This window comes from Globicephala melas, chromosome 4 (genome assembly GCF_963455315.2).
Source record: "Globicephala melas chromosome 4, mGloMel1.2, whole genome shotgun sequence".
Taxonomy (NCBI): Eukaryota; Metazoa; Chordata; class Mammalia; order Artiodactyla; family Delphinidae; genus Globicephala; species Globicephala melas.
In genome coordinates, this window is record NC_083317.1 from 45,459,339 (window position 1) to 45,471,784 (window position 12,446).

General features: G+C 37.1%; 1 protein-coding gene across 1 annotated transcript in view; it reads left to right on the forward strand.

The window, feature by feature from the left end:
* The first annotated feature begins 3,559 nt into the window (after positions 1-3,559).
* The window catches only part of ARL6 (ARF like GTPase 6), a 51,113-nt gene continuing 42,226 nt past the window's right edge, over positions 3,560-12,446 (forward strand). The window contains exons 1-2 of the mRNA XM_030860994.3: positions 3,560-3,976; positions 7,500-7,649. Of these exons, the coding sequence (XP_030716854.2) occupies positions 7,527-7,649 (123 nt within the window). The 5' untranslated portion in view covers positions 3,560-3,976; positions 7,500-7,526. The remainder of the gene's footprint in view (positions 3,977-7,499; positions 7,650-12,446) is intronic.

Sequence of the window (12,446 nt, forward strand, 5' to 3'; positions counted from 1 at the left end):
TAATTCAGTGTGTTGGAATTTATACGTGCATATTTGTTCTTTGGATTTGATGTAAAATTAGACTGTGAATAATGGAATAAGATTGCTCTCCATTTTTTTCTGTTTTAGCATAGCCAAAAATATAAAGATATATGTGTACATATAAATATGCCTTTGATTAAACTCAATATTTAAATGGCCATATCAAGTATTAAATGGTAGATTTGACAGTTGCAGTGTATTCAGAATAAAAAAGTTATAAAAATCTTTGTAGCACAAATCCTAAAAAGTTTATTTAAATACTAAATAGTACATTTATATTAAATGCCTAGATAACAACTGTCTAGGTTGAGACATTTAGTCCCTCAGAGAGTAATATTTGACTAATGATAAACTGCAGCTGAAAACGTTTTTTCTTCCTATGATTTTTAAAATGTATCTCTTTGTAACCTGTCATAAAGTTATTTATCATTAATTATGAATTTAGCACTGTACCCATCTACTCTTGCAAAAAGGGGAAAAGATCTGTTTGTGAGAAGGAAGTGCAGCACTGCATTATTTTTTCTCTTTAGTATTACATCACTATTTAGAGCTTCAATATATGCCTTTCACTCAGGTTCCTTACACAGCCTATGTTCTTTTTTCTGGTTGTATCACAATATGGTAGAAAGATAAACACAGTAAGAGGGTGTTTACAACAGAACTGCAATCCTACCTATTATCTACTTCACTATGACAACGAAGTAGTCCAGACTTACTTGAAGGTGGTATTGTTTTCATCTTATAAAATCTACTGTAAAATTATGATGTTCCATGTATATTTTCACATGCTGGCATGCTTACAAGTTATAGTGTTATAGAATGCTCAGCTCTCAATGAGGGATTGTTTGCGGTGAATTGCATTACATATGTCATCTATCTATTTGCTGAAAGAATATGGTGTTTAGCAAAACTACCTGCTGAGCAACATAAGATTTTTGTACAAAGTACAAGTTACTAATTATTGTATTTTATTTTTCTATGATTTCCTAAGAGGCATTATCAGGGTCTTACAGATGGAGTAAGCCTGTTTATTAAAATATCTATTAGCAAATAAAAGTTACAGTTCTGGTGGTTGAATTTGTGACTTTTTTGTATTGTCGTGTTGATCATATTTAATATAATTTATCTTTTAGTCTATTAAATCTAGATGCTCTTTACATATATTAGTAATTTTGGAGACAAAATCATAGCTGTAATTTTTCACAATAATAGCATTAAGGTCAAGACATAAATTCACATAAGTCACTGTAAATAATTAGTACATATTTTTATAGTGATTTTATATCAGCAAAATATTTTGTGAGATTCAAGTGCATTAAATTGTTCATTGCATAGGTAATACTGTATACAAATTGCAGATGACTGACAGATACACATAATGTACAACTGTTCAAACAGCTTTAGACTATCAATATTTATTCCAAAAACATCCAGTAAATTACCAATCATGGATTTTCTATATTTTTTAAAAGTTGCTGGTAAGAAAATATATTAAAAGTATCCTGAATTAATCAGAATAGCACTGTACTCACCATATCTCACTCTTCTCTCTTTTATAATTCTTACCACAGTTCCAAAAGCCAGTATGAAATTTAGACTGGTAATAAAGTACTTGAAACTTTCTTTCCTTATACAGGTATCTTAAGAAGCCTTCATACAATTAAGAACCATTTTTAAAGCTTCTTATTCTCATAATAAGGAGACCCAAACTAACTTCTTAAATCAAGTGAAACCAATTTTTATGCTGAGCCTTGAGTGTATTGTTGAGAGCTGTTTCGGTTGGCAAAGCACCAAAACAGCAGATTCAACCATATGAAGTATTCACTTTTTTAAAGGTTGTTAGTTTCAAAACTGACATTTTCTAGATTATTGAGTAGATTGTGGGTTTCATGACCACTATTTCATCTCTAATAATAAGAAGCCAACATATCAACTACACTTACCTAACTATTTACTTAGCTAAATTTTTGTAAGAGAATTATGTAGCTTAAGATAACTATTCACTTAGCAAATTTTTAAAAAAGAATTATGTTATCTGCTTAAATTGACTGAAAAGTTGGATACCCAATGTCTCCATTTCATTTCCAGTGTTCACCGAATGTTTTGTACGAAGCAAAAACAGAACTCAACCTAGGGGCAGAAAATATCAACTCCAAACAGGAAAAATTGTCTGTACACTAAAGTTTCCTGAAACATAAGATTTCTACTTAGCTCTAATGAAAAAAAAAAAAGTCAAAATCCGGCTGTCAGTACTTAGCTTCCAACTTTTATCAAAGTGAGTCACAATACCCAGACACACAGAAAAGTAATTAATACCTCACTGTAAATTCAGTGTCAGAAGTTAAAGGACCACATTTAAAAATCTCACCCATATAATAAAAATTGCAGGACAAAGGAAGATAGGAAATTGTTTATTGAACACCTACTATGTGCCAAACATACACATACCTCTGTTACCTACTTATTCCTCAAAACCACCAGATGAGATATTTAGTGTCTTTTTGAAGGTGAGGAAGCTGAACAATAGAGCAGCGTTAACTGGCCTAAGGCTACACAATAAGGCGGAATATATTTCCATACTCCATTTTTTCAAGGACATTGGTAAGTAAGTTCTTTTGGATACGCAACTATAGGTTTTTTTTGTTTTTGCGTTTTGTTAGTTTTCATCTTTCAACAAGAGTCACTAGCCCAGAACATTTTTTTTTCCATTGTAAAAATAACAGAACCGCATTTGAAAATTTGGAAAATAAAATAAAATGCATCCCATGATCATGCAAATACAATCTTTCCCCCATTATTACTTTTATATAATTCCTTCTAGTCTCTTTTTTCACCCTGCTAATCCACTTAATAGGCCGAAATTGATAAGCCAAAGAACAGGTAGGGTAGTAAATATAACACTAGGTAGCTGGAGGGGGTAAAGAATCTCATACTCCTGGCTAACAAAGGAGGTAAGTCATTTACTATTACTATAATACCCCAGAGCAATTTAAGAGGGTGGCTAACTTTAAGCATTGGGACTACAGATTCCTGACCACCTGCCGATCTGATTCTGGGGACTGTACTCTAATCGTAGGGGATTATGCCTCGTGGAAATCTCTTCAGGAGATCAGACACCTCAGAAACCAGGTTCAGGCAGACTTCCTTTGCCGAATAATGCCTGTGAGTTTATCTCCTCTCCTTGCCCGCACGAACGGTTTTGCTTCTCCAGGACTCCGGGGTCTGAGGCCTAACAGCCTGTTAAAGGGTGGATGCGATGGGCAGCCAGGCAGTTCTGGCGTACTTCTCGCCCTAGAGCTCATAGTCGGGTTCCGCAGTTGTCGCCACCGCGCTGCGCCCATGCTCGACGTCGACGCAGACTCCTCAGCGCTCTGGGCGCCACAAAGCGCGCCGCTCCCTCTGAGCCGACTTTCCCGAGAGGGCGGAGAGTCCGTGCGGCGAGAAAGGCCCGAAGCCAACGCGGACGCCGAACACTTCCCAGCAGGCTGTGCGCAAGCCTACAACTCCCATTACGCTCCACCGGGGAACAGCGCGGCTCCTCCCTGGGAGGCGGCACTTCACCCCTTCAACCTCGCTTACACTTCTTCAATACTCCTCGCTATGCCTCTGGCATTTGGGGGAGCTCTTCAATCCCTTAACGGGAGCACGGCGGCTGACGCGCTGAGACCTGAGGAGGCGTGGCTCCGCACCGGAAAAACCTCCGGTTGCCCGGGGAACGCCACGCACCACGGCGCCTGACCCGCCACTGATGCTTGGGCTGAGCCAGAGGCTACCCCTTCACCCAACTTGCGGAGGCGGCTTTGCTCAGGCCCAGGAATCCTTCCTGTGGAGGCCTAGAGAGGAAGGCTGAGGGACGCCCGCACCATATTCCCATTGCAGAGAGGGATACGAGCGAGTGCGTCCATTCCTGTTCTTCAGCAGCTCCCGGGCCCGCAGGACTAATCTCAAAGACCAGGTATCTCCCCAACCCCAATTTTTGTATCCAGCGCCACCACCCCCCAGTCCCCTCCGCCACCGATTTTAGAATTGCTCTTCCTCATGTTTTTCACTCCGTGTGCTGGTTTCTAATGTGTGAGAACTAGAAAAGAAGAAGTGGGCTATGGACCCCAGAAAACTCATGGAACTGCCTTGGGTGAATTTTTGTTTGATTGGATGGTTTTAACACTACCCGATTTGGGCCTCTTTGTTTGCTGTGTGGGAAGTATAACTGAAATTTCATCATCAAAAACTGAAAGCTGAATAAAAATATTTATTGGGGGTAGTGAGAGTGTGCTATAATTCACTCTAGAAACATTTTTAAAGTTACAAAGTACCATTCATGGTGTTTTCTTTGCTCGACCACTCTCTCTGTGTAGCCTACCTTCCAAGCTCGTACCTATGGGTAACATCCTAATTCTTCAGGACTTTTCTGGCAACAAGTTAAAAAAAAAAAACTTTAGAAAGCAGATTCTGGGACTTCCCTGGTGGTCCAGTGGTTAAGACTCCTCGCTTCCACTGCAGGGGGCCCGGTTCAATCCCTTGCTGGGGAACTAAGATTCCCTCGTGACGCCTGGAGGGGCCAAAAAAAAGAAAGAAAGAAAAGAAAAGAAAGCCGTTCCTCAGATAACAGCCAAGAGAATTTGATTGGCTGGTTTGCAGAGAGAGGAAAACAGTAAAATAAGAAACTGGAAAGGTAGATTGGAGTCAGATTGTGAACAACTTTAAAAGCTATGCATGGAAGTTTAGACTTTATTCTAAAATCCTGAAGTTCTCAATAGTGACTGTACATCAGAAACACTGTGTAGCTTTTTAAAATACAGATGCCCTGATTCCATCTTCAGAAATACTAATCCAGCTAGCTGATTCCAGTGTGCAGCCAGGGTCGAGAATCATGGCTATAGGAGTAGGTTGCTACAGAAAACTTTCACTGTATCTCCTCCTGTGCACTTAGGACATGGTTAATGAATGTCCAGTGACTTAAGTTATCTTGTTTCCTTATTTCATGCAAGCAAAAAGTAAATTTATAAAGATGTATAATTACTAAGAAATAGAAGCATATATAAGGCTCTATGATAGTTGTTTATAAAGCAACTTCAATAAATGTAATTATATCTCTTAGAACAACTGACTTTTTTTATTTTATTATTTTTTTTAACATCTTTATTGGAGTATAATTGCATTACAGTGTTGTTAGTTTCTGCTTTATAACAAAGTGAATCAGTTATGCATATACATATGTTCCCATCTCTCTTCCCTCTTACGTCTCCCTCCCACCCTCCCTATCCCACCCCTCTGGGGCTGATCCCCCTGTGCTATGCTAGCTATCTATTTTACGTTTGGTAGTGTATATATGTCCATGCCACTTCTCTTTTAAATTGCATATCCCACAGTATTTCAATAACAAGCATCAGGTGTTTGATAATCCATGAAAAAGGGGACAGAAAATCACAATCCGATGTTCTATGAAAAAACGAATATTCACGTATCAAGCTTTTGACAATCAATGCTTTACTGTAGATGCCCAGAGGGGGATGATATGAGAAGTGGTCATATTTTTTAAAATCTATTCAAAATTGTATGGGAATTGGAAAACAGGATATAAACCTATATCAATACGCTTAGTACAATTAATAACAAAGTGAGTAATAGCAAATTTGCCTTGAATTAAAATGGTCTGTGTGAATTGTTTCATGATATCTGAAGGCTAACTTAAAGTAGATTCTACAGATGTCTATCCCTAAGCTGAGATTTAAAGGAATGGGTTGAGTGAGATTTGAATCTCCAACACAAGGAGAGAAGTCGATTCAAGTGGCACAAATGGAGTACCTGAAGTCAAACCCATCCCTTGGGTAAGACAACTGTGGCCCCATGTTTGGGTGGGGCGCTTTACCTTCTCTTTTCTGCACATCATTGGAATTCAGTTTTGAAATTTCTGTCCATAATGATCTCTGAAGGGGCCTAAGCAAAACTAATGATGCAGCCACCTTTCAGATGCAGTTGTCTTGGAACCTTCTTATTTTTTAAGTTGCTGAATCCTCATCCTTCAAGGTATGGTCTTGCCTTTTTGGTGTGGAATAAAAAAAATACTGAAGGAGCTGTAAGATGACAAGCTTCTGGAACCTTAGATGGAGATGAGAATAAATCTATTAAATGAAACTGATATTTAGAGGGTTTTTTGTTTTGTTTTGTTTTTTAAGAGAACTTTGAAAATGGTGTTTTGGAGAGTAATAGGAAATGTTTGGAATACAGGTGTATTGTAGTTATTGCTGTAGCAGTCCCTGCAGCAGTTGAGGGCTGGCAAAAGTGGTATCTCTCTTCTCCCACCACATAATAATGTTTTGGGAGGTGGGGGTGGTGATGGACCCAAAGGAAGAACCTTTGGAAAGTTTCATTTGGAGACCTGAAGTCTAAATCTAACAGTACCTTAGGAGGGTATGAATAGCCATAAAGTTATCACATAGCCAGCAACGCATCATCAGCAGTTTTATCTGACTTCAAAATGCTTGTGTTTGGATTACTGATGGAGTTTTTTTGAAAGTTTGCATTGGAAGGATTTTTTTTTTTTCCAAAGAAAGAATTGATAAACAAATGAACACTTCAGGGACAAGTTAACAAAGAAACTTTTATGGTATTTGAGAAAATGAGATGAAAATGTAAGATTGGTATTTACATTCATATTCTTTACTAGTACACTAGTTAAAATTCTTTTAAAATGATACTTAACAGGATAGTTCATGTAAGTTATAGTTTCAAAGGAACAGGTATTTATTAAGGTTCAAATTGTGTGTGTGTTTTATATACAACCTTCTTCCCAAATGGATTTGTGGTGACTTACAAAGATATACGTAAGGACTAAGGAAAAATTAAGATAAATATATCAGTTAGGATTTTTTGTTTCTTTGGATAGAAGACATAACCTAAACTGGATATAATCAAACAAAGAAACAAAAATGGTGAATTCAATGTTTATTACTTTGTATTATTGCAAACTACAAGGGGGCTGGCTTTAGAAAAAGATTTGACCAGTGGCTCAAATGATGTAGCCAAAATCTCAGTTATTCTCTGTTATTCTGGTCTGCCTTCTACTTTCTAAGCTTCAGCATCAGGCTCACATGAACGCCATTGCCCATCATTGTTCCAGATTTCCAGAAAAGGCTGCAAATATTCTCAAGTATCACAAATGGCAGACTCCACATGATTCTGAGTTTAACCACATTTTCTTCTTAAGTAGTATATGTTACGATGAGAAATGTCCAGTTACTTCAAGGGCATTATTGTGTGTTGCCAGGTGTTATTATCCGCCAATCTGCATTTCAGTTAAGACTCCTTTCTGGTAATCAGCTTAAACTCTGTTTACTAAATGCAAAGCTACATTGACATGGTTTTCACAATATCACTGTGTCTTTAAATTCTGAAATTTGGGATACATATGCTCATATTTTCTATTCTTAAGGTGCCTGTGGGTAATATATCTTTTTTTTTTTCCCCCTGACTTGCAGCTGGTTTGTAAATACTTGACTCACATTATGGGATTGCTAGACAGACTTTCAGGCTTGCTTGGCCTGAGGAAGAAGGAGGTTCATGTTTTGTGCCTTGGGCTGGATAATAGTGGCAAAACAACAATCATTAATAAACTTAAACCTTCAAACGTAAGTATATTTATTAGATACTTCGTGTATTTTCTTTTTTTTAAAGGACTGTTTTTATTTTTTTATTTTTTATAATCCATTATTTTTTTTTTATTGGAGTAAATTTGCTTTACAATGTTGTGTTAGTTTCTGCTGTACAATGAAGTGAATCAGCTATATGTATACCTATATCCCTCCCTCTTGAACCTCCCTCTCCTGCTTCTCCCACCATCTAGGTCATCACAGAGAACCAAGCTGAGCTCCCTGTGCTATACAGCAGGTTCCCACTAGCTATCTATTTTACACGTGGAAGTGTATTTATGTCAAACCTAATCTCCCAAAAGTCGTCCCACCCTCCCTTTCCCCCCATATCCACATGTCCATTCTCTACGTCTGCGTCTCTATTCCTGCCCTACAAATAGGTTCATCTATGCCATTTTTCGAGATTCCACATATATGCGTTAATACACAATATTTGTTTTTCTCTTTCTGGCTTACTTCACTCCGTATGACAGACTCTCGGTCCATCCACGTCACAAAGAACCCAATTTTGTTCCTTTTTATGGCTGAGTAATATTCCATTCAATATATGTACCACATCTTCTTTATCCATTCATCTCTCATTGGACACCTAGATTGTTTCCATGTCCTGGCTCTTGTAAATAGTGCTGCAGTGAATATTGGGGTGCATGTGTCCTTTTGAATTATGGTTTTCTCTGGGTATATGCCCAGTAGTGTGATTGCTGGGTCATATGGTAGTTCTATTGTCAGTTTTTTAAGGAACCTCCATACTGTTCTCCATAGTGGCTGTATCAATTAACATTTCCACCCACAGTGCAAGAGGGTTCCCTTTTCTCCACACCTTCTCCAGCATTTATTGTGTGTAGATTTTTTGAGGTTGGTCATTCTGACTGGTGTGAGGTGATACCTCATTGTAGTATTGATTTGCGTTTCTCTAGTAATTAGTGATGTTGAGCATATTTTCATGTGCCTCTTGGCCATCTGTATGTCTTCTTTGGTGAAGTATCCATTTAGGTCTTCCACCCATTTTTTAATTGGGTTGTTGGTTTTTTTGATATTGAGCTGCATGAGCTGTTTATATATTTTGGAGATTAATCCTTTGTCCATTGTTTCCTTTGCAAATATTTTCTCCCATTCTGAGGGTTGTCTTACCATCTTGTTTATGGTTTCCTTTGCTGTGCATAAGCTTTTAAGTTTAATTAGGTCCCATTTGTTTATTTTTGTTTTTATTTTCATTACTCTAGGAGGTGGGTCAAAAAAGATCCTGCTGTGGTTTCTGTCAAAGAGTGTGTTTCCTGTGTTTTCCTCTGAGAGTTTTATAGTATCTGGTCTTACATTTAGGTCTTTAATCCATTTGGAGTTTATTTTTGTGTATAGTGTTAGGGAATGTTCTAATTTCATTCTTTTACATGTAGCTGTCCAGTTTTCCCAGCACCACTTATTGAAGAGGCTGTCTTTTCTTCATTGTATGTTCTTGCCTCCCTTGTCATAGTTTAGGTGACCATAGGTGCGTGGGTTATCTCTGGGCTTTCTATCCTGTACCATTGATCTATATTTCTGTTTTTGTGCCAGTACCATACTGTCTTGATTACTGTAGCTTTGTAGTATGGTTTGAAGTTGGGTAGCCTGATACCTCCATCTCCGTTTTTCTTTCTCAAGATTGCTTTGGCTATTCAGGGTCTTTTGCGTTTCCATACGAATTGTAAAATTTTTGTTCTATTTCTGTGAAGAATGCCATTGGTAGTTTGATAGGGATTGCATTGAATCCGTAGATTGCTTTGGGTAGTATAGTCATTTTTGCAATAATGATTCTTCCAATCCAAGAACATGGTATATTTCTCCATCTGTTTATGTCATCTTTGATTTCTGTCATCAATGTTTTATAGTTTTCTAAGTACAAGTCTTTTGCCTCCTTAGGTAGTAGGTTTATTCCTAGGTATTTTATTCTTTTTGTTGCAATGTAAATGGGATTGTTTCCTTGATTTCTCTTTCTGATTTTTTGTTGTTGGTGTATAGGAATGCCAGAGATTTCTGTGCATTAATTTTGTATCCTGCAACCTTACCAAATTCATTGATTAGTTCTAGTAGTTTTCTGGTGGCATCTTTAGGATTTTCTATGTATACTATCATGTCATCTGCAAACAGTGACAGTTTTACTTCTTTTTTTCCAATTTGTGTTCGTTTTATTTCTTTTTCTTCTCTGATTGCTGTGGCTAGAAATTCCAAAACTGTGTTGAGTAAGAGTGGCGAGAGTGGTCATCCTTGTCATATTCCCGGTCTTAGTGGAAATGCTTTCAGTTTTTCACCATTGAGAATGATGTTTGCTGTGGGTTTCTCCTATATGGCCTTTATTACGTTGAGGTAGGTTCCCTCTGTGCCCATTTTCTGGAGGGTTTTTATCATAAATGGGTGTTGAATTTTGTCAAAAACTTTTTCTGCATCTATTGAGATGATCATATGGTCTTTATTCCTTAATTTGTTAATTTGGTGTATCACATTGATTGATTTGCATATATTGAAGAATCCTTGCGTTCCTGGGATAAATCCCACTTGATCATTATGTATGATCCTTTTAATGTGTTGTTGGATTCTGTTTGCTACTATTTTGTTGAGGATTTTTGCATCTATGTTCATTAGTGATACTGGTCTATTTTATTTTTTTTGTGATATCTTTGTCTGGTTTTGGTATCAGGGTGATGGTGGCTTTGCAGAACAAATTTGGGAGTGTTCCTCCCTCTGCAATTTTTTGGAAGATTTTGAGAAGGATTGGTGTTAGCTCTTCTCTAAATGTCTGATAGAATTTGCCTGTGAAGCCACCTGGTCCTGGACTTCTGTTTGTTGGAAGATTTTTAATTACAGTTTCAATTTCATTACTTGTGATAGGTCTGTTTATATTTTCTAATTCTTCCTGGTTCACTCTTGGAAAATTGTACCTTTCCAAGAATTTGTCCATTTCTTTGTGCTTGTCCATTTTATTGGCATATAGTTGTTTGTAGTAGTCTCTTATAATCCTTTGTATTTCTGCGGTGTCAGAAGTGATTTCTCCTTTTTCATTTCTAATTTTACTGATTTGTGTCCTCTTTTTTTCTTGATGAGTCTGGCTAAATGTTTATCAATTTTGTTTATCTTCTCGAAGAACCAACTTTTAGTTTTATTTATCTTTGCTATTGTTTTCTTCATTTCTATTTCATTTATTTCTGCTCTGATCTTTATGATTTCTTTCCTTCTACTGACTTTGGGTTTTCTTTGTTCTTCTTTCTCTAGTTGTTTTACGTGTAAGGTTAGATTGTTTTGAGACTTTTATTTCTTGAGGTGAGATTGAATTGCTATAAACTTCCCTCTTAGAACTTCTTTTGCTGCATCCCATAGATTTTGGGTTATGGTGTTTTTGTTGTCATTTGTTTCTATTTTTTTTTTAATTTCTTCTTGATTTCTTCAGTGATCTCTTGATTATTTAGTAGTGTACTGTTTAGCCTCCATGTATTTGTATTTTTTGCAGTTTTTTTCCTGTAATTGATTTCCAGCCACATAGCATTGTGGTCAGAAAAGATGCTTGATACTATTTCAGTCTTCTTAAATTTACTGAGGCTTGATTTGTGACCCAAGATGTGAACTATCCTGGAGAATGTTCCATGTGCACTTGAGAAGAAAGTGTATTCTGCCACTTTCAGATGGAATGTCCTATAAATATCAATTAAATCTATCTGGTCTATTGTGTCATTTAAAGCTTGTGTTTCCTTATTTATCTTCTGTTTGGATGACCTGTCCACTGGTGTAAGTGGGGTGTTAAAGTCCCGTACTATTATTGTGTTACCGTCGATTTCCCCTTTTATGGTTGTTAGCGTTTGCCTTATGTATTGAGGTGCTCCTATGTTGGGTGTATAAATATTTATAATTGTTATATCTTCTTCTTGGATTGATCCCTTTATCATTATGTAGTGTCCTTCCTTATCTCTTGTAACAGTCTTTATTTAAAAGTCTATTTTATCTGATACGAGTATTGCTACTCCAGCTTTCTTTTGATTTCCATTTACATGGAATATCTTTTTCCATCCCTTCACTTTCAGTCTGTATGTGTCCCTAGGTCTGAAATGGGTCTCTTGTAGACAGCATGTTTATGGTCTACTTTGGTATCCATTCAACCAGTCTGTGTCTTTTAGTTGGAGCATTTAATCCATTTACATTCAAGGTTATTATCGATATCTGTGTTCCTACTACCATTTTCTTAATTGCTTTGGGTTTGTTTTTGTGGGTCTTTTTCTTCTCTTGTGTTTCTTGCCTAGAGAAGTTCCTTTAGCGTTTGCTGTAAAGCTGGTTTGGTGGTGCTGAATTCTGTTAGCTTTTGCCGTTGAATCTGAATGAAATCCTTGCTGGGTAGAGTAATCTTGGTTGTAGGTTTTTCTCTTTCATCCCTTTAAGTATATCCTGCCACTCCCTTCTGGCCTGCAGAGTTTCTGCTGAAATATTAGCTGATAACCTTATGGGGATTCCTTTGTATGTTATTTTTTGCTTTTCCCTTGCTGCTTTTAATATTTTTTCTTTGAATTTAGTTTTTGTTGGTTTGACTAATATGTGTCTTGGTGTGTTTCTCCTAGGGTTTATCCCGTATGGCACTCGCTGTGCTTCCTGGACTTGGGTGACTATTTCCTTCCCCATGTTAGGGTAGTTTTCCACTGTAATCTCTTCAAATATTTTCTCAGACCCTTTCTTTTTCTCTTCTTCTTCTGAGACTCCTATAATTTGAACGTTGGTGCATTTAGTGTTGTCCCAGAGGTCTCTAAGATTGTCTTCAATTCT